Below are 23,014 nucleotides of genomic sequence, written 5' to 3'. Positions count from 1 at the left end.
CATTTTGCATGTATATACGTAGTGGTTATGTAGTTGGAACACTTATGTATGATAAACGATGGCAATCATGAGATCACTCGAACGGTCATTGTACGTTCGTATAGTACTTGTTATATTGTTTTTGAAATAATGCGGTGCGTGGCCATCTCAAGGATATCACATCATGCATATCACCTCTCCAATGGTCAAGGTAATCCTCAAGGCCACAGTTTGAAAAATAGATTTGTTAAACTCGAGAAGGATTTACTGTACGTCTGTGTAACGTGATACATGTCACCGTTAGGGCGGGGTCCAGATGTATAAAGGTTGAAAGTGACTTACGTGGGACGTCAAGGTCTCAGGTGAAGTTCTTCCGTAAAGTATGTTTGTCATTTTCACTAAAATGCCGTTTAGATAGACACCCGAATTTGGACATTTTTTACATCATAATTGATCTGGACTCGTAAATGACGCAATTTTACAGGACACCATTTTACATACAATATAATTTTTTATATTTTACATCATTGGCCTTTAGAAATGTCATATTCTTTTGATGTCAGCTGTATATAAATAACGTTGTTATTAATGTAGCTAAAGCCATTTTATTATCACGTCCGACTGACTAGGACATGGATTTTCCCAAACCGGAAGTAATATCATTCAAGTGTCTATAACCGTTTTGTTAAGGAGGTTGTTTGTTTATGGACTGGCCATTAATTTCCCAAACCGGAGGTGAAGTCTTTAAATACAAATTGCGTACCTATCAATTTCATATTAACAATGTCTATGGCCTTCTCATAGCGGCAGTTTCCGTTTTATTGGACAAAAAATGTATTTTCCCAAACGGAAGTGATGTCATTATTGTGCAGTGGGTGAGAGAGTTGGGTTTAATGCCTCTTTTAAATTATTTTCTTTATATCGCGGCGTGTCAGCTTGGAATGGGAGGAAAGCCTAAGTGAAGCAGGTCTTAGACCTTTGCCACTTTTGTGAAAACCACGAGAACGGGTTTTGTGCTGACAAAACCGAGAATCATAATAAGGGCAAAATGGGATTCGAACCCATGATCTCAGGTTTCTGGTGTGCTCAAGAGACAACCCTGAATTGAAATTAGACGACTGGGCAACTTGTGCCCCTATCACTGTGGACATGTTGTTAGGTTAATCATTCTGTTGACTGGAGACTTCGGTATGAGGTTAATAAATATGTAATGCATCCTCGTGAACGTTATATCAAGTTATGTCTGTTTGTGTCTCTGTTGTTTAAGGCAACACTCAAATCCATATTTACGACGGCGGATTGTAAATAATGGAGAACTGACTAGACAACGCAGTAATAGCAACGTCAGCCACCGCCAGGTTACAATGACACGCAACCAGCCAAATCACCGTGACTCGAAGCACAAATATATATTTGTCATATTTCATGGAAATCCCCATGGGGGTTTATCGACTTATGGAAGCAAAGTTAAATTTAAGTTCAGAAGTGTTGGGATACATATTGTGTGATAAATCAGCAAACATGGCCCTTTTCATCACAACATTTATTGAACCGAAACATATAAATGAAATTAATAATTAGTTGGGCCTACATATTCCCCCAAGAAGGGTCAGAGTTGCTTCCCCTGTTGTCCTCAGCTGGCAGGTGTGACTTTTTGACGTTCCACTCACGCTGTACCAGACAGTGACGTTCTCCTTGACACCACCAGTCAAGGTCAAGGTCACGTCAGTGTCTATAGAAATCTGAGTGAACATATACATGAAAGTAATAATTAGTTTGACCTACATATTCCCCCCAGAAGAGTCAGAGTTGCTTCCCCTGTTGTCCCCAGCTGGCAGGTGTGACTTTTTGACGTTCCACTCACGCTGTACCAGACAGTGACCTTCTCCTTGACACCACCAGTCAAGGTCAAGGTCACGTCAGTGTCTATAGAAATCTGAGAGAAGCGTTGTGGGGATACTGGTACTACCTTAGCTGGTACTTCGCCAAGAAGAACCACCTCGGGACTGGAAATAGAAATAAATATAATCATTAAGCTAAACGGGCATGTGTCTTTCCCGTTGTATCTTCAAAGAACTGTATGACGTAATATCAATTTGATGCGCATTACAATGTCCGAGGAAAGAGGGTGGAATGTGGTCGTTGATGTATTGCTGGGGGGGGGGGGGGGGGGGGGGGAGGGGGATGTTTAATGACATTAATCTTCACTCCAGTAAAACCGATTGAGGGAACCTTCTCCACACGAGTCGAATCTTCACGCAGAGACTTACCGTATCGGAACAAAATATCTGATTTTAATGAGATTGGGTTTGGGCTATGATACATGTACGACTGCTACTTGTTCCTAACGCTGAGGTGGGGAGTGTAACTGTGGGGTAGTCTGGGGGTAGAAGCGTTGCTTCGGTCGAGGACCGAGTTCAATTCCCAACATGGGTACAACGTATGAATCCTATTTCTGGCGTCCCCGGCTGTGATGTTGCTGGAATATTGCAAACATAAAAATGCGGCGTAAAATTATATTTCACCCATTCGTATTGAGGCAGCATCACAACAGGGGACACTAGAAATCGGCTTCACACATTGTACTCATATGTGGAATCGAACCCTAGCCTTCTGGTTGCTGTAAAAGGCGACTATGCTTGTCGGAAAGGGCGACTAACGGGATCGGGTGGTCAGGCTCGCTGACTTGGTTGATGCATGTCATCGATCCCAATTGCGTGGATCGATGCTCATGATATTAATCACTGGATTCTTTGGTCCAGACTCGATAATTTACAGACCGCCGTCATATAGCTGGAATATTGCTGAGTGCGGCGTTAAACAACAAACCAACCAACCAACCCCTCTACTGACCTGCTCATGAGGACTGGAGCAATGTAATATAGGCAGTAATGCTGTGTTGAGCAACCCTGGATAGTTATAGGCTTTGACTCAGTGAAATCCGTGAGTGACATCCAGGACTGTGATGTGTACACCTTTCCATCCTGCAACTGTTGAAATACACATTAACATCTAGATATTGATTTATACATTAGATCTTGTTATACCTCAATATGGCAATAATGGCAATTTCAGTCTTAAACTCAATTAAATGCGCACCATTCTGTGTCGTCAACAATGAAGCATCGTTATCATTGTTAGATAGTATTTTATCAATTAGCATTTTTGTTTTCAGAGAAAACAACAGACCTAATACATTGACATCAGGGCACCTTGACATATACCTATTCCATGTTGATCAAAATTTGCATGTTTTTGTAGCAACTGTGAAAACACTGACATTACTCTGTCTCAGAGCCGAAACAACAGCAGGGTCATGATTGTTTGCAGATAGTGAATACAATGAGATCAGATATTATAACGACCGTATCAGGCGAAATGTCAAACCTTTGTCAAACCATATACATGTAAAAACTTACCTCGTAAGTTTCTTGTGAAACCTGGTGGATTTATTCATCAAAACTGTATCACGTTAAAGACAATCAAAGGATTCATGTTCAAAACAGTTTATATATCTCTTGGTTAATTCTATATGTTTGTGGTCACTGATGTGACCAATGCTGCTGTAGCTTCTGATATTCTATATGACGACGGCCTGTATGTAATCGAATCTGGAAAAGACAATCCAGTGATTGATATTACGAGCAACGATCCACACCGTCAGGGTACGATGACACACCGTCAACTACGTAAGTCGCCTCGTACGACCAGAATTGCTTCCCCTTCTTGTCAGATAAGGTGAATCCATTCAGCGGTGATTTGGTTGATTGCGTGTCATCGTACCCGACCGCGTTGCTTGAGATAAAAATAATTGATTTGTCTGGTCCTGACTCGATTATTTACAGGCCATCGTCAGAAAAGCTGGGATATAAGAGTGCGCATCGCCGCAACATGGCAGTATTCCCGATGTAGCGTTACGTTGGTAACTGCGTTATGCGTGAATGACGTGGAACGGTACCTTGTCTGCAAAAGTGGTGTCAGAAGGTCTGAGGGAGAACGTGTTTGATATGGCCGCTGCCAGGATGATACCAAAGTAGAAGTTCTGAATGTTGGAATACGTCGTCCATACTTCACCCACTGGGCCAACGGTTCCCCCAAGAGCAGACTGAGCAGAATGTAAACATGTTCACTTATATTCAATTAATAATATTTATGATGGTTAGGTGAGGGGATTTAACCAGGCTTGACAGGGGTATTCGTGGCTTACATAACATTTGGTTGGTTGGTTAGTTTTTGTTTAACGCCGCAATCAGCAATATTTCAGTTTTATGACGGCGGTCTGTAAATAATCCGAGTCTGGACCAGACAATCCAGTGATTGACATCATGAGCCTCGATCCACGCAATTGGGACCGATGACATGCATCAATCAAGTCAGCGAGCCTGACCATCCGATCCCATTAGTTGCACCTTACGACAAGCATAGTCGCATTTTACGGCAAGCATGGGTTGCTGAAGACCTAATGATCCCGGGATCTTCACGGGTCTGACATGAAATGCACGGATCTCATTCAAAACTTGATTTGGAACTACAGAACGCCATGAAATATACTGTTTGTCTCAGAAGGTGATAATGTTAGTGACAAACCTGAATTATTTGGGCATCAATTGCCATTGCTGGTTTCGTAGGCTTTAATATCCTGCCATCAGCGTCACAGCATCTGAAGTATACACATGCTAATTATCTATTGGTCTGAAGCTAAGCGCAACTATTAATCTTCCTGATATTAACAAAATATATTGTGCTGAAGTGCCCAAGTGTAGTGATACTGATTAAGACTCCGTATTGTCAGTATTTTGTTTGGTTAACAAAGGGGAGTTATATTATTATAATTATATCCAATAGCTGTAAGAAAACAAACATTTAATATTCAGCGCTTTAATATTCCTCCCGACAATAAATTGACACTGGAATGACACTGATTAATACTCTGTATTGTCAGTATTTTGTTTGGTTAACAAAGGGGACTCTCCGAGTTAAATAGCTGTAAGGAAACAAACATTAACTACTCAGCGCTTCAGTATTCCTCCAGAAAATATATTGAAAAATAATGGTATTTACAACAACAATAGTTCAGCTATATCAAGTGTGTCCGCTTCATGTGGGAGAAAAATTATGTGATGCACATCTTAGACGTTTAATTTACAACTTTGGTGATAGCCACGAGCACGTCTGTGACAAATCAGTTATCATTATCAGGGCAAAACTGGGATTTCAACACACGCTTATAGGGTTCTGGCACGCCTGAGGGACGCATCTCGGCACAGTGAATTGTGGTGCCATAGACTGGATCTCTCGTGGCCTAAATCATTTCGTGATGAACAACATGGACAATAAAGAAACAATGTTGTCAGGATCAGGATGTTTTGTTTGTTTGTTGTTTAACGCCGCACTCAACAATATTCCAGCTATATGAAGGCGGTCTGTAAAATAATCGAGTATGGACCAGACAATCCAGTGATTGACATCATGAGCATCGATCCACGCAATTGGAATCGATGACATGTATCAACCAAGTCAGCGAGCCTGACCACCCGATCCCGTTATAGAATCTAAGATATGATCAGTCCCATGGCGAATTCTGCGGCTAAAATTACAAATTTCTGCGACACATTCTGCGCTAACAACGTACCCATTTGCCTCTAAAATCTTAATACGCTGTCTTTTTCGAATCCAAATCCGAAACGAAATAATTCCACGAATTGTCATTATGAACAGTTATTATCGGATAAGACACACAATTATGCAAATAGTTATGTATAGCGTCAATGATAACTATATATGATTAGATGTAAAACAGTTTATGAAGTGACCCGTGAAGATTCCGGGGTAGAATAGGTCTTCAGCAACCCATGCTTGCCGTAAAAGGTGACTATGCTTGTCGTAAAAGGCGACTAACGGGATCGGGTGGTCAGGCTCGATGACTTGGTTGATACATGTCATCGATCCCAATTGCGTGGATCGATGTTCATGCTGTCAATCACTGGATTGTCTAGTCCAGACTCGATTATTTACAGACCGCCGTCATATAGCTGGGATATTGCTGAGTGCGGCGTTAAACAACAAACAAACAAACAAACAAACAAACAAAGTTTATGAAGTCATGATACAACAAGAACTTTTACAAGTGAGAATTATTCATTGCAAACTACGTTTTATTGCACGATTCATGTTACGTGTGTTTGAATGGCATTTTAAATTTTGATACATCATTCGAGTGCAAAAAGTCGACAGAAAAGCTTGAAAATAATGAAAATTGGTGTACTGATTGACAACAAAAGGCAAATTCCGCAATTTTCTGCAATTCCGCGATGAGTTACATTTTCTGCAAATCTTACGTCGATTACGGAATCGCAGAATTCATTTAGGACTGATTGATATCACTCAACACAAAGGGCTGATCATCCAAGGATGCTTTTGTTACTTGGTGTGCGGGTGGATTTAAACTTTCTTCTTTGTGAAATAACATTTTTAAACTTTAGTTATGGTAAACAAATGTTTCATTCCTCCAAATGTGTTTTCCTTAATACTTTGGTAATAATAAATCAAACGTAGATAGATGTTCCATGGAAGTTAATATTCAAAGAAAACTATTTTACATTTATGTTATTTAATCAAACCAACATTTTATTGACAGATCATTCTAAAAACAATTTATTCAAAATTTATAAATATTTCCACCACTGACCCTTTGACAAAAAGATAAAAATGAAAAGCAAAAATGAAAAGGCCGAACTCCAACGTACGTTTCAATCAAGGAGACATTCATGCCTGTCACAGAATCTCCGGGTCCAACTGCCGCAGTGCTGAGGGTAGCCACCGTCAGGTGCAGTCCGGGGTTTGGCTCCGACTTGTCTGGAAATATTGAGGGCAATGACATCAATAGCATTTTCCAGATATTCTATGGGAGTTTCAATCAAGGTTGGTTGGTTGGTTGGTTGGTTAAAGACACACTAAGCAATATTCCAGCTATAAGACGGGGGTCTGTAAATAATATACTTTGGACCAGACAATCCAGTGATTAATATAATGAGCATCGATCCAGTGACAAGTTAAAGGATCAACTGGCCTCTCGTTTTGCCAGCAATGTTCCAGCTATTATAATATCACGACGGCCAGTATATTTTCAAGTCTGGATCAGACATATCAGTTATTGCATAATGACACCAAATCAACAATATCATCAATCCTTACCACCCGATCCATTATGCCGCCTCATACGACAAACAAACAACTATTACCCAATATCATCTACTTTCAAAATACAACATCATTGCCGTGAGGTATCTTTAACATCGCTCTGGGCAACTATTTCAGTTTGTCACGACCTGTCAACTTAATGTTGGAAGAACACCCTAGATACCGCAGTATATGAATTGGGTATGGTGCTGAAAAAAACAAGTATAGTTTTCGGGCCGAATCTAGGATTCGAACCCATACCGAAATAAATACACCAACTGAGCTACCTATACCTCTTGAATTCTCGACTTTGGTGAAAGATCTGCTTTTATGTGTAAGCTTTTGTTTGTTTGTTGTTTAACGCTTAAAATAGTAGTCGGAATAACCTTACCTTGAAAGATCTGGTCTTACTCTCTGAGGGGGACAATTATTTTACACTTCTTCAAACCCCCTTTGAGGATCAACATAAACACTGCTTGGACAAGAAGCAAGGTGTCTTACTGTAAGAGTTTCCAGGTTGATTGGTCGTACTCCAGAACGTATCCTTAAAGGGGGCAAGACCAATGGCATCTGCAAATATCGATGATATACCAATTTTCCAGTTGTCGTTGCCGGGGCTGTAGTCATTGCTGGAACGCGCCTGTGTGAAAACGAACGATATCAGTTAATGAAGACCCATGCTTGCCGAAAAAGACGACTACGCTTGTCGTAATAGGCGACTAACGGGATCGGGTGGTCAGGCTCGCTGACTTGGTTAATGCATGTCATCGTATCCCAATTGCATGGATCGATGCTCATGATGTCAATCACTGGATTGTCTGTTCCAGACTCGATTATTCCCAGACCGCCGTCATTTAACTGGAATATTGCTGAGTACGGCTTCAAACAACAAACAAACAAACAGTTTATGTAATTTCGACTTCTGGTGTGACTTTTCTGTGAGATTCATTGCTTGATATTTTCACCACCCAATCCCCGTTTTTGTTGACTCCTATGAGTCATGTTGAATGGTGTAACTGGGATCTAATCCGCGCGAAATCCCAAAGGATTCCATGTACCCGCTTGAAGCAGGGGCGATAGCCTTGTGGTGAAAGCACACTATCTTGAGCAATGTCGGGTCGTTTGATAGTTACTCTGCATCTTCATAACTGGTATAAGTTAAGTTTTTGGTGGTCAGGCTCGCTGACTTGGTTAATGCATGTCATTGTATCCTAATTGCGTGGATCGATGCTCATGATGTCAATCACTGGATTGTCTCGTGAAGACTCGACTATTTACAGACCGCAGTCATATAGCTGGAATAAACAAAACGAACAAACAAAACATACACCAAAAGTCCGGAAGTCGCTGAACTAAAGGGTCGACCAATTTATATTCGTTCGGGAACTGGAAAGCTTCTACAAATAATATGTGTTCCCGAATATGCTTGAAAATACCCAGTATGTCCTCAAGTTATTTCAAATGATGAAAATCGTTCACTGAACATTGTGGATGTTCTGATACATTGTGTATCTTAAAGCGTAAAAAATAATCCGTCTCAAACAAAACTCACAGCTCATCTTAACATCCTCTTATATATATGATACCATTCCGTGCAGTATGAAATACTCAAGGAGGACACTCAAGGAGGACAGAACGATATAAATAAGTACTGCTTCCACGTGAAAAGCACTTCGAACTTTGAACAATAATGAATAGTGTTACCATTGTAACTGCTGGAATCTCGAGACTCTGCAAGGCTTCTCTGGAATAGGACATGCAGTACATGATGGTGATGCCATTCTTCCTGGCAGATCGACCCATCAGCATCAACCAATCACGACCAACACTAATGTTGGTTAATAGCGCGTTCATTCCGTTGAATTCGTCGTTCAGCCAATCCTTATAATAGGAAAAATATGATAATTTTACAAATTGAACTGACGCTTATGGAAAGAATAAGGGATGACATGAGTAGACATTAGGAACAGTTTAAATAGTAGTCACATTCAATGATACAAAGGAGCATTTCTATCCAAAAATAAGGTCTTCAAAGTAAACGCACTGTCACGCATTCGTAGCTGTCAATAGAGAGAATAAGGGGGGGGGGGGGGGGGGGGGGGGAATTAAACATTCCTGTGAAGTCTGCATTAACGACGCGTTCAATATTATTGCACTTGTACAGCGGGGTGTGTGTTGTTATATGGAAATGTAATTTATTGTTAAGCAATTGAATTAAATTGTTTCTCTTAAGAATCAGTCGAAGTTCATAGCATTGTGTTTTGACAATGGTTAGTTGTCATGAATGTAGTGCTATCAATTGTAAGCAGTGGCGTGGAAGACATTATCAAGACCGTGTGAAGATCACGTTTTCACCCTAGATATCAAGCCTAGGCCTATATGGAAGCTTAGTGCAACTAGGTGAATATTATTGTCACTGACTCTACGATAGCACCATTGATATTGTATTTTATACTGCCATTGTAATTGTACTGCCATTGAATTTGGCACTGTCATTCTATTGTGTACAGCCATTGAAATTACTTGGCAGTAATTTGAATTGATTTGTAAACAGAGTAAATTATATAATACAACTGTTAAGTGTATATCGATGTTTTGTGTTTTTTTTGTTTCACATTGAATATATTTAAGTATATATTTCTGGGTTAACATATTGTTTCAATTTGGAAGTCGACAGTGTGCGTGCGTGCGTGCACTTGTACTTTTATATTGCTAACCCAGTTTAGATGTCATGCCTCAGTTAAACATGTATACCCAAAAGAGACAATATACAAATACCAAATACAGACTCCCACCGACAAGTCCTTGTTTTATCCCCTTAATGCGGAGCGCCTTGCAGGGTAACAACAAGAACCGTATTCTTTTGGTACGACGCGGCTGGGTATCGAACTCCCGACCTTCCGCTCTCCGGAATGACGACTATCGACTAGACCAGGGAGGCTGTCATGATATAATTTGTAACAGTAGTTATTATGACCATGAAGCCTTATGTTAAGTAAGTACTTAACGGCGTTAAGGAATTGATCACACCATCGTCGAGCTTTAACACTGAATTATGGGCCATCAGCTAAATTAAACTTATTCATCGAACTGTACGCAGTGGGTTTATAGCTGCAAGATTAAAAAGTCGTCGCCAATGAATGGCATCAGGAATTATTTGATGAGGTAACTAGACCAGTCGTGTTGCTTTTGCAGTCGATTGGTCGTCAGTTCGAATTCCAGAGTCAACGCCAGAGAACAAATAGTCTCGGCTATCCGCCGAAAATGGCCCAAAAGGGGTGACAATTATGTGAATGGATCACTGAAAGTCAGTGATAACGGCCACCTACACGCAGCTCTGTGTTAGCGGAATGGGTTAACCAGGATCCTGCCCGAACCGCTAAAGGTACATATAAGTCATGACAACGTAAAATTCATGACACCCGTTATTTTGTCTCATAAGTATAATCTGCCTATATGCCATTTAAATGGGCGCGGTAGGGTCGGCTCGTTGTTCAAGCTTTCTCTCGTCATTGGGAAGACCATTTCTGGCGCACGTGTCTCCTCCCATGATATTGCTGGAGTATTGCAGCGTGAAACTACACTCACTCACATTTGAATGAATAGGTATAGTTTAAAACATAAAACGACATTGCTGAGAACAAAATGGTATGATGCTAACCTCTACAGCAATAATAATCCATCATGACGAGATTCCTGTCAAAGCTTTCAGGGGGACAACTGCTTTCTTTCCGTTCTTCTTATTGGTTGCTTTATGCTGCCGTAGGCAATATTTCACCTATATCACAACGGTTTATAATCGAAGTTGTGGTTGACATAAGGACAAACGTTCCACTGTGTCGGGGTACATGTATGATGACACGCCACAAAGGCGGATCTTATCATGGTATAAACCAATTTAAGAGAAAACAGTTACTTTGGTATGTCATGATCACTTACTTGCTCGTACAAGATAAGACCCCATTTCCGTGCATTTGAGAACAGATAATCCCAGAAATCCTACAATAGGAAGAAGAAAAGAACCAATGTTACATGCAAGCTACCTTGACTGTACGAGTGTAATGGATTGCATCGTCCTTAAGATTAATGTATAATTGAATGGAAGCATTGAGATGAGTAAAATGGAATTTCAAAAGGATGTTAAGTTCACAGTCAAACTATCAAGTAGTTAATATCTTTGTCAACATCACAGATCAGATAAAGTCAACACATTGATCACGGTCAATGGCTGCAGTTTAACGACATTGTTTAATGAGTCCATATGCGTTCCCGCAAAGGGACTCCTTTCGGTCGGTATTTGTCTGTCTTACAGACCCAGATACAAATATATATCAAATACAGACCCATGCAAGTCTATAATGTTTGGCAAGTCTAGATTACTGCAGCATCTGAAAATGAAGAAAGTCACTGGGCTCCCTTTTATTATATTTTTATTAAGATAACTGAACAACAGTTTTTTCTGTACGATATGTTCATTTCAGAGACTAGATGTTAGTCTAGGTCGGTATATTCGCTATTTTCAGCCAACAAATCAAGCCACGGCCTGGTCCCAGCGAGAGGTAAACCGGCAGGACATCAGAGCAATGAGTGTTCAGATTACATCGGCAACATTTCTCGTGTGTACATGTAAGCGATAATCTGCTCTTCACATTACATCATTATCAGGCAATGGTAGGGTGTATTGGCGGACCAGATATAAACACACATCGCTATGACATCACATAGGAATCATATGTAGTCACGGTGGATGGAGGTGTATACAAAACTTGTGAAGTACTGGCGATGCACATTGGTCTTATGGTCGAATCCAATTCTCTTCAAGAAGGCATATGTATTTCACCTCTGACATTGGTACGGCTTTCAGGATTTCAACAATGAAGTCAAACTGCCCTCCATTTTGTTTGGCGTAAGTAGTGTCGCTTGCCCTGAAAGTCACAGAGAGGGAGTAATAATAAACGATCAATCAACCAATCAATCAATAAATTAATCAATCGGGGGGAGAGAGAGAGAGAGACTTACCAAAACCGGTTATGCGCTCCTGCTGGCCACCCCGTCATGTTATATAGAAACCTGCAAGCATCAAGTTACAAAGTTAGCAAGTATCCCGAACCATAGTAATCACTGGCACATATAAACAAAAATGGAAAAACAATAGCCATTTTTTTTAAATCGTGTCCTACATTTACTTTCTGACGAAACGCCTTTGGTTTCGTTGACATGGTATGGTCGAAATGTGGAAACTGCTATTGGTTCACTGATGAAATATTTTGAAACAGCACTACACCAACTAGCAGTCAGATGTTGGCAAAGAAACGCTGGCCCGGCCTTGGATTAAATTCTGTTTTATTCCTTAATACCTACGAGGCAGCCAGAAATGCTTGTACCAATCCAATTAAGATATCACGTAGCAAGGAACACATTCCGTAATTTGAATTCACTTTGAACTCTATCAATAAAACAACAGGTCGATGATAATTTTAATTGCGTCATTGTGGTTATTTGAATCCTATATTACTTAGTCCTTTGTGAAAAAACAACCACGAATCGGTGGTAGCTTAGACATTTATCAAATTAAACAGTATCAATATAATGTGATGGTTGGTTGTTGTTTTACGCCGCACTCAGCAATATCCAAGCTGTATGACGGCGGTCTGTAAAGAAATCGAGTCTGAAACATCAGTCACATTTCATTACAGGAATGTTGTTGTTTGTGTAACGCAGCAATCGGCAATATTCATGCAATATGACTGCTGCTGTTTCATAATCTAATCGAGTCTTGACAGACAAGACAGTGATTGCCACGATCAGCATTGATTTACGCAATTAGCATAGTTATTACCATGACACATATCAACCAAGTCTGCGAGCCCGACCACCCGATCCCGTTAGTCGCCTCTTACAACGAGTATGCCTTTTGCTTCCTGAAAACCAGTTGTGATCCGGATCTTCACGGGTTATTACAATCTCGATCTTCACGGAGGCATTTCAGTGAATGTATTGCAAATATTAATGATGAAGTTTCAAGTAAATCTTGAAACAAAGATTGAGGATTGACAGGTTAGTGTTTTGATACTTACTGCAAACCGTTCGGGAAAATGTCAGGCATTGGCTCCCATGTCTTGACCCCTTTCCCTATCCCTTTATAATACCAGTAGGAGTCATACTGCACATATCTACAATGTAATATAAAACCAATCTCGATTGTCCAACGAAACATATGGGCGTATTTGAATTGATCACTGAAAATCAGTGGCGACACAAGGTGTTCGCGAAAAGCAAACATCCGTGGTTAAGCCCTCATTAAAATGTGTTAAACATGGATAAATTCACATAAATCAATCAAAAGTAATCTCAAAATTAAATAGCATACCATATGGATTATATTGGTAACATTAAGAACGTGTTGTTACAAAGCATATGCCGATCCTATTCACAGAACGGGGTGTGGTTAAAGCGTTCGCTCTTCACGCCGAAGACCCGGGTTCGATTCCCGACATGGGTACAATGTGTGAAGCCCATTTCAGGTGTCCCCCGCCGTGCTATTGCTGGAATATTGTTAAAACCGGCGTACTCACTCACTATTCACAGAACCTTTTCATTGAATTTGGTTGGTTGGTTGTTTTGTTGTTTAACGCCGCACTCAGCAATATTCCAGCTATATGACGGCGGTCTGTAAATAATCGAGTCTGGACCAGACAATCCAGTGATTAGTAGCATGAGCATCGATCCACGCAATTGGGATCGATGACATGCACCAACCAAGTCAGCGAGCCTGACCACCCGATCCCGTTAGTCGCCTTTTACGACAAGAATAGTCACCTTTTACGGCAAGCATGGGTTGCTGAAGACCTATTCCACCCCGGAATCTTCACGGGTCTTCATTGAATTTGAGTGATCAAGACAAGTTTTATATCGCGTTAAGCAATATTCCAACCATACCACGACAGGGGTCACCAAGAATGTTCTCTACACAATGTAACCAAGTTGACATTTCACCTGGGACCCGGGACCTGGGCGTGAAGAAACAACGTCTTCTCGTACACCAGCCTCAGGTTAACCATTTGCGATCATACACTAATATGTTCGCTTCATGTGAACTGTAGGATACGGTGGATTAAAATGCATGAGTCTATGATCAGGTTTCGTCAAGAATATCCCACCTGTATGGTATCTTGTTCTTCTCAACTTCTGCTCTGACGTCCAAAATAGTTTGTTCGTAGTTTTTATTCTTCTCTGTGTTGTAGTAATAAAAGGCTCCTTTGTTGAGAACAAATGTGGCATTCAATATCAAGATTCATAATTGTGTGTGTGTGTGTGTGTGTGTGTGTGTGTGTGTGTGTGTGTGTGTGTGTGTGTGTGTGTGTGTGTTTGTGTGTGTTATAAAAGATAGATTGATTTTTTTTGTGGCAGGAAATGTTTTTTTAATTTCACAAGTTTGAAACTTAAATATTGTTAATCAAGCATCAACAAAACAATGTTATTTCTCCGCACCAGACAATCCAGTGATAGACATCATGAGCATCGATCCACGCAATTCGGATCGATGACCTGCATCAACCAAGTCAGTGGGCCTGACCACCCGATCCCCTTAGTCGCCTCTTACGACATGCATAGCCGCCTTTTACTGCGAGAGGGTTGGTGAAGACCTATTCTATCCCGGATATTCACAGGTCTTTTAAATTTAAATCGATAACTTTGTCAAAATGTTTTTCAAAGCGTAGAATGGAAGTTGCCATCTTAAAACTAGTGCCGTAACGGTTCAGAACGCTACTTTCGGATTGGCTTAATTCGACTTCCAGTTCGTCATTTCATTGGTCGGTCAAAGTTTGCGAAAGGTCGTTCTGACGTGACCTGTATTGATCGGAATGCCTGAGATCTTTGTATAGCATGGTGAGCACTAAGATCTGATTTTAGTTGGGATAGAGTGAGGAACGACATGACTTTCTAGCCAAACAACATTTCTGTGATAGAACTGTGAAGGTTTCAATGAAGACTTCTCACTGCTATATCGGCAATTAAAAACCTATTTCCGACGAATATGAGCGGAAATCTAATTCAAATGTACATAGATATTCTTATCCGGAATTGAACTTCATTTTCAAGCTCTTTAAGATAACGTTTTTTCTTATTCAGTGTCAGTTGAAATGTGGGAACTCCTGTTGTGGTGACCTACCGCCATCAGTCCAGTATCCAAGATAGTTCAGCGTAAAATCAGCTTCCCGCATCTTCTGATCTTTGGCGTGATATGTACGTAGCAGCTTCCCCCAGCCTTCAAAAGCCTGAAACATAAATAGGTTGATTTTACAGGTTATGTTCTACCCCTCTGGAGATGAGTGAGTGAGTCAAGAATCGAAACGTTTATAACCCTTGGTTTGTCATTTCGTTGTAAGTTTCCTTTTGCTAAATTACAAGTGTAGTGACAGCTCCATGTGCGTGTGTATGTACCGCCATCTAAAACTCACGAAAGTCCAATGAGCTCTCCTAGGTTAGACTAACATCTAGTCTCTCAAATGAATATATCGTACAAAAGAAAACACAGTTGTTCTTAATAAAAATGTATTAAAAAGGAACCCAGAGACTCTCTTCATTCTCTGATACTACAGTAATCTAGACTTGCCAAACATATTAGACTTGCAAGGGCTGCATTTGATATACTTGTATCAGGGTCTGTAAGACAGACTATTATTCAGTGTACGAGTGAGTGAGTTAAACTTTAACGTCTCATCGACAATATTTCAGCCAAATCGCGACGAAAAGTTACATATATATATATGACCCGTGAAGATCCGGGGTAGAATAGGTCTTCAGCAACCCATGCTTGCCGTAAAAGGCAACTATGCTTGTCGTAAAAGGCGACTAACGGGATCGAGTGGTCAGGCTCGCTGACTTGGTTGATGCAGGTCATCAATTCCACTTGCGTGGATCGATGCTCATGATGTCAATCACTGGATTGTCTGGTCCAGACTCGATTATTTACAGACCGCCGTCATATAGCTGGAATATTGCTGTGTGCGGCGTAAAACAAACCAAACCAAAACTAGTTTAGCCAAAATTTAAGAATGATGAATATACTACGTTTAAAAGTCTGACATGCATTAACATACTTTCAACGATGGGGAACTTGTGCGTACCCAACCACTGCCCCACATTGAGTAGACACATGTGGGGAGCACCAGAAATGGGCTTTAACCATTGTACCCATGTGAGGAATAGAACTCGGGACTTCGGCGTGATGTACGAATGCTTTAACCACTTGGCTACCCCTACCACTCTGCTGCACACGATGTCAAGAGAGAAACATGACGGCATGCAAACTGATGTCTGAGTTGTTGCTTGAATCAGGCAGTCGTTTGATTAGTTGCTTTAAAATAGCGAGGGGTTGTCGGGTAGCCTAGTGGTTAAATCGTTCGCTCGTCACGCCGAAGACGCGGGTTCGATTCCCGACATGGGTACAATGTGTGAAGCCCATTTCTGCTGTCCCCCGCCGTAATATTGCTTGAATTTTGCTAAAAGCGGCGTAAAACCACACTCACTCACTAACTTAACATACCATGTATGCCCTTGCCTGAGATGAACCGAGCGTATACAAACACGTGATGTATTGACGAATTTGTTGAACTTGTAATAAGTTCATATCATTGATGGGCGGTCGGGTAGCCTAGTGGTTAAAGCGTTCGCTCGTCACGCCGAAGACCCGGGTTCAAATCCCGACATGGGTACAATGTGTGAAGCCCATTTCTGCTGTCCCCCGCCGTAATATTGCTTGAATTTTGCTAAAAGCGGCGTAAAACCACACTCACTCACTAACTTAACATACCATGTATGCCCTTGCCTGAGATGAACCTAGCGTATACAAACACGTGATGTATTGACGAATTTGTTGAACTTGTAATAAGTTCATATCATTGATGGGCGGTCGGGTAGCCTAGTGGTTAAAGCGTTCGCTCGTCACGCCGAAGACGCGGGTTCGATTCCCGACATGGGTACAATGTGTGAAGCCCATTTCTGCTGTCCCCCGCCGTAATATTGCTGGAATTATGCTAAAAGCGGCGTAGAACCACACTCACTCACTAACTTAACATACCATGTATGCCCTTGCCTGAGATGAACCGAGCGTATACAAACACGTGGTGTATTGACGAATTTGTTGAACTTGTAATAAGTTCATATCATTGATGGGCGGTCGGGTAGCCTAGTGGTTAAAGCGTTCGCTCGTCACACCGAAGACCCGGGTTCAATTCCCGACATGGGTACAATGTGTGAAGCCCATTTCTGGTGTCCCCCGCCGTGATATTGCTGGAATATTGCTAAAAGCGGCGTAAAATCAAACTCACTCACTCATATCATTGATATACCTTCCGTTGCATCATGTTTTTTCCGTAAACCTCATAACCTTATTTCCGTAAACCTCATAACCTTATTTATGCCTTGAGCGCTGTAAAAGACAACGGTTTGATACACGAAGTCAGCAGGAACACGACCAATTCGTCCCATGATGCCCCAGTTTACTGAATCAGTGGTGAGCCTGTCATGCCACACGGACCCCGCCATGAATTGGTTGAAAGGGGAGATAACTACGGCGTCTCTATTTTCATTGAAAATACACAAGGGTCCTCCATCGATGCCAGAGTTTGGCATAGCTTGTCCCTTCTGCCATCTGAAACATAGTTCGTAGTATAAATGTGTTGGCGGTGGGGTAGCCTAGTGGGTAAAGCGTTCGCTCATCACACCGAAAGCCCGGGTTCGATTCCCTACATGGTCACAATGTGTGAAGCACATTTCTGACGTCATGCGTCGTGAAATTGGGACATATAGCTGGAATACGGCTGGACGTGTGATGTTAAACAAACAAACAAAATCCACAGTTACTGTTCCTAGTCAAATGTCGATACAGGGTCATTTCGATACAGGGTCAGTTGGGTAGCCTAGTGGTGAAAGCGTTTGCGCTTCACGACGAAGACCTGGGTTCGATTCCCCACATAGGTACAACGTGTGAAGCCCTGTCGTCATATTGCTGGAACATGGCTAACTACAAGGTGTTTGGAACTACCGGGGTCCAGAATAACGGCGTTACCAGTTTTCGAGATATTGCCGATGTGCTGTAACATTTGTAATCCCCCACTCACGCTTACTACAAAACGACAGTCACTGTCATACAATACCTCCCCATCTTCTTATCAGTATCCCCAACCATGATGCCGCCATATGACAGGAAGCCAAGGTCAGGGACGTTGTCGGTGATGTAGAATGACGGGAAACTGCTGATGACTTCATTGTGGTTGAAGGTGCCCGTCATTAGAGCTCCTTCTTTATAATGCTGCAAGTTGATACTTGTGTTATAAACACCGTTTTCGAAAAAAGTATATTTACAAATTATTAGCGCGTGTCTTCGTGGATAAAGGGAGTCGGTGAACTAGTTAATATCCGAAAAAAGTTTTCTACATTGAAGTTTCAACTGAATAGGATTGGTTGGTTGGTTGAGTTGTTGTTTAACGCCGCACTCGGCAATATTCCAGCTATATGACGGCGGTATGTAAATAATCGAGTCTGGACCAGACAATCCATTGATTAATAGCATGAGCATCGATCCGCGCAATTTGGATCGATGACATGCATCAACCAAGTCAGCGAGCCTGACCACCCGATCCCGTTAGTCGCCTTTCACGACAAGCATAGTCGCCTTTTACGGCAAGCATGGGTTACTGAAGACCTATTCTACCCCGGAATCTTCACGAATGGGAAACCGAAACAGAACAAGCTACCATAGGAAAAGATATTGCATTTATTTGAATATATTCTATATGAACTACTATATGAGTTTTTTGTCTTTCGTAAACATTAGAGTGTCCAATTAAATTTGTTTGTTTGTTTGTTGTTTAACGCAGCACTCAGCAATATTCCAGCTATATGGTGACGGTCTGTTAGTAATCAAGTCTGGACCAGTAAGTCTTTTGTCTTTCGTAAACATTCGAGTGTCCAATTAAACAAGCAGTGTGGCAATCTCATTAAAATCAGATCTTAGTTCTCGCTACCGCTAAACAAAGATCTGAGGACATCCCATTACGGATCACGTCAGACCGACCTTGCGCGAACTTTGACCGACCAATGAAATGACCAATCAGAAGGCAGCTTTCTCGTGCTTTACGGCACTAATTTCAAATTCTCGTTTACAAATTTGAAACCTGAACACAAGAACATTCTGGAATGGCTAATAGATGGTCTAGATTGTATGGATTCAGTGGTTAAACCTGTAACTATCGTTCGGAGTTTACGTTTTCGAGGCTGCATGATCAGAAATCACATTCCGACTATCACTTTCATGATCTGGTAAGCGTTGCTCTGATTGGTCGGATGAAAGGTCGTTCTGACGTGACCCGTTATGAGATGTCCTCAGCTCTTTGTTTAGCGGTAGCGAGAACTGAGGTCTGATTTTAATGAGATTGGCAGTGTGGAAGCATACATGTACATCGGGAAAATGGTACGCACCACCATTTCGTTTATCCCAATCTTTCATACATCTTCCGGAAATATATTCGTAATATATAATTCTGACATTGATGTCATTGTCTTTACTTTCCAAGATACTGACGAGACCTCCTCTGCAGTTTCTTCCAGATAAGTACCAGACGAATTCAGCGATTCCGCGATCTCGGAAAGATTTGTAGAAAATGATGTATTTTGTCGTAAATATTATATTTCATATGGATATATAAAGTTCATGGTGCTTAAATGTTTTCCCTGCGTATATTTGCATTGAAAATGGTGAAATTAAATATCGTCTCCTCACCTGCTCAAATATCACAAAATCTCCGAGATTTGACTGCGTGTATTCCTTTACGCGAGCTATGATTATATATTGTCCTGCATGATATTCAAAGTCCATGGACGTCCATCCGCCAAGTTTGTCAGAACCATTGCTGCGTGAAGCCCCTTTCAGAACTAGTGTATCGTCTGCTGTAGAAAAGGGGAAGCCATCTGCGCGGAAGAACGTGTGCGCATTTGGCAGCCATGTTTGTTTTTTGATACTGATACTATATGTGCCGTCTGTTGAAACTTCAACTTTGAAGTCATCATCAACGACAACGGCATCTGAAAACAGATTTTTTTCTTTTGTAAAAGTTGCAATGTAACAACGTAAGGTGTTTCTATAGTATTCAGGATAAGTATTGGTCAGTACTAACTTAAGCTTCTCGTATGAGGCGAATTAATGGATCGGTTGGTAAGGCTCAGTGACATTGTTTGATAGTGTCTCTAACCCTGGGTTAATCACCAGTGTGCCTAGTTTGTTTAACGCTGCACGCTGTTTGTTTAACGCTGCGCTGTTTAACGCTGTGGTCGGTATACCTGGTCCAAACTCGATCATCTACAGTTGGTTAGTTGGTTGGTTTGTTGTTTAACGCCGCACTCAGCAATATTCCAGCTATATGACGGCGATTAGTAAATAATCGAGTCTGCACAGACAATCCAGTGATTAATATCATGAGTATCGATCCACGCAATTGGGATCGATGACATGCATCAACCACGTCAGCGAGCCTGACCACCCAATCAATGTTTTATGATATAAGAGTCAGGAGGTACACGTACAAAATTAAACTTGTGATGTTTACACACAGACAATTAATGACGAAAATCGAGAAAAATAATACAGAGATTTAGTTACCTTTCATTAGGGGAGACGCGTGTATTGCGGAAAACAGGAGACATGTCAGAAAGAGATGCCCTGACACAGACATTTTGCAGTGCTGACACGTTCAACTCACTGTTCTGAGGTCACGGATATCATCAACGGCCATCTCAAGATGGTGGCCTACATACATTGCTGATAACGCATGACAACGTTTTCTGATAACGTAAACTGATAATGAACAGTATGAAGGCCAATAAACCTCAGCGATGGACCTGTGATACGAATGCAGTTTTGCGCCGCAGTCATACAAATTCCAGCTATAATAAGCAGGACCCGTGAAGATCCGGGGAAGAATAGGTCTTCAGCAACCCATGCTTGCCGTAAGAGGCGACTAACGGGATCGGGTGGTCAGGCTCGCTGACTATATGACGGCGGTCTGTAAATAATCGAGTATGGACCAGTAAATCGGAAGCATTAGGTTTCGTATTTCTGGCATGCCTTGCACTAGTATCTGACGCGCGCAATGCAGCGAGATTTGTTGATAAGCCAGTTTTAGGATATGTAGCATGTTAATGGAATTCAGACCCGCGCTAAGAAGTCAAACCAAACCATGTTACCAAGTTTATTGTGATAACATATCCCTCCGTTATGCAAAGTTACCTCTATCGAATATTACGGCATTTGATTATCAGGGCATGATCATTTACATGTTCACTGTAGTAATGTACATACTAGTCAACTTGATTTTTATTATAGTGTAGCGCGGCATTAACGATTACTATATGATATCTTCACTTCTCATCGATGTATTGACATTAACAATTGACGACAATTCGAAATTCTTATTCGAGCTATAAATAGCTTCAATAGGGACAGCGCCGGTGTCAGTAAAATTTTCGTTGTTAAAATATGTATCTACAAAACCAAATCGTTCTAGACTTGAGCTGGATTCCTTTTAAATTTATTCTCTATGGTCTGGGAGACGTACAAGGGCGCCAGTATAGTATGGAGAACTGGGTCAGCCTGGGTCAGTGTAATCGGATATGTTGTGGAGTTTCGGGTTTGGGCTGTTTGCTGAACAGAACAAGGGCTCACGAACAAGGGCACAATGTAGAGATTAAAGCATTACCACCTCTGTTTATATCAGATATGTTATTGTGATTTGAAATCTCTTTTGAACAATTGCGAGTTTTTGTATTCTCTGTATTCTTTCGTCATGGTAGAATATGTATTTTCTATGTTGCTTTTTTAATCATCTACAAATAATGAGAACTACAATGTCAACCTCTCTTGAGATATACAATACTACAACTGAAGGGCATATCTGAAAAATGGGACTAATCGACTAAATACTTTCTGTTACAGGCATTCTAATAATTATATTATACTTTGTATAGTTTGAAAGTCAAATAATGGCAAATTGTGTATCTTTCTACATTTATAATTCATTATATTTTTTGCAATAAAACCTAAACACCAAATAGTGAAATAAACGAATATGATCTAAACTGTGATAAATGAATTATTAATTTCGTATTATGAATTAAATAAACTGAAATATGATAGTCAAAACAAATTATCTGTTCGTATGAGTAGGTAACGAGAGATCTAGGCAACTCACTAAGGTATCCATTTGTGAAAAATCAAATATTTAGGGGTTTGAACATGTACATTGAATGACAGACAAGAAAGCAACGCAATAATTAACTTATGAATCAAATTATGTTATAAATATAACAAAATATATAGAAAATACAAGTTAAATTTCTCATTGTTGGAAGGTGTTTAATGATAGTTTTTGTTTGATTGTTTGTTGTTAAACGCCGCACTCAGCAATATACCAGCAACGGTACCAGCATCACATTTTTTGTATTCTTTTTTTCGTTTGGAGAGAGAAGTAGTGACTGGTATCTGATGGGTTTTCCCTTGCGCCCAGGCCTTACTGCAATGCTATAGCCCCAAATGAAACAAGCCTAGATGATCAACAGGTTCAGTCTGAAATTTCCATCCCTCTGGGCCTCCTTTTAAATTCAAATATAGTTTCTTGTTTTAATCAAAATAATATATTTTCAGAGACTAAGCGTTAGTATAGCCGTGAAGTACAACTATCAAAAAGATCCCATGCATGTCTATATATCTTCAGACAGACTCTCCATGTTCCTATCGATATGTGTCAAATGACAAATGAATTAAATATTACATCACTGGTGAATAGTTTATATGCGC

The 23,014-nt window shown here is 40.8% G+C and overlaps 1 protein-coding gene across 1 annotated transcript; it reads right to left on the bottom strand.

Moving 5' to 3' along the window:
• Positions 1-1,585: 1,585 nt before the first annotated feature.
• LOC139458963 (uncharacterized) lies at positions 1,586-20,894 on the bottom strand. Its single transcript, XM_071240403.1, has 17 exons — positions 20,822-20,894; positions 19,946-20,247; positions 18,321-18,475; positions 17,575-17,815; positions 15,332-15,437; positions 14,319-14,415; positions 13,236-13,331; positions 12,178-12,228; positions 11,999-12,083; positions 11,098-11,157; positions 8,863-9,039; positions 7,660-7,798; positions 6,726-6,834; positions 4,567-4,639; positions 3,938-4,084; positions 2,833-2,969; positions 1,586-1,985 (listed from the first exon to the last, which is right to left on the bottom strand). The coding sequence occupies exons 1-17, from the start codon at positions 20,892-20,894 to the stop codon at positions 1,751-1,753; spliced, it is 2,283 nt and encodes a 760-aa protein (XP_071096504.1). The 3' UTR covers positions 1,586-1,750.
• Positions 20,895-23,014: the final 2,120 nt, after the last annotated feature.

Source organism: Haliotis cracherodii, unplaced genomic scaffold, assembly GCF_022045235.1.
Source record: "Haliotis cracherodii isolate W230 unplaced genomic scaffold, xgHalCrac1.p SCAF_13, whole genome shotgun sequence".
Lineage (NCBI taxonomy): Eukaryota > Metazoa > Mollusca > Gastropoda > Lepetellida > Haliotidae > Haliotis > Haliotis cracherodii.
The sequence above is the reverse complement of the archived record's forward strand: the minus strand, read 5'-3'. Positions and strand labels throughout refer to the sequence as shown.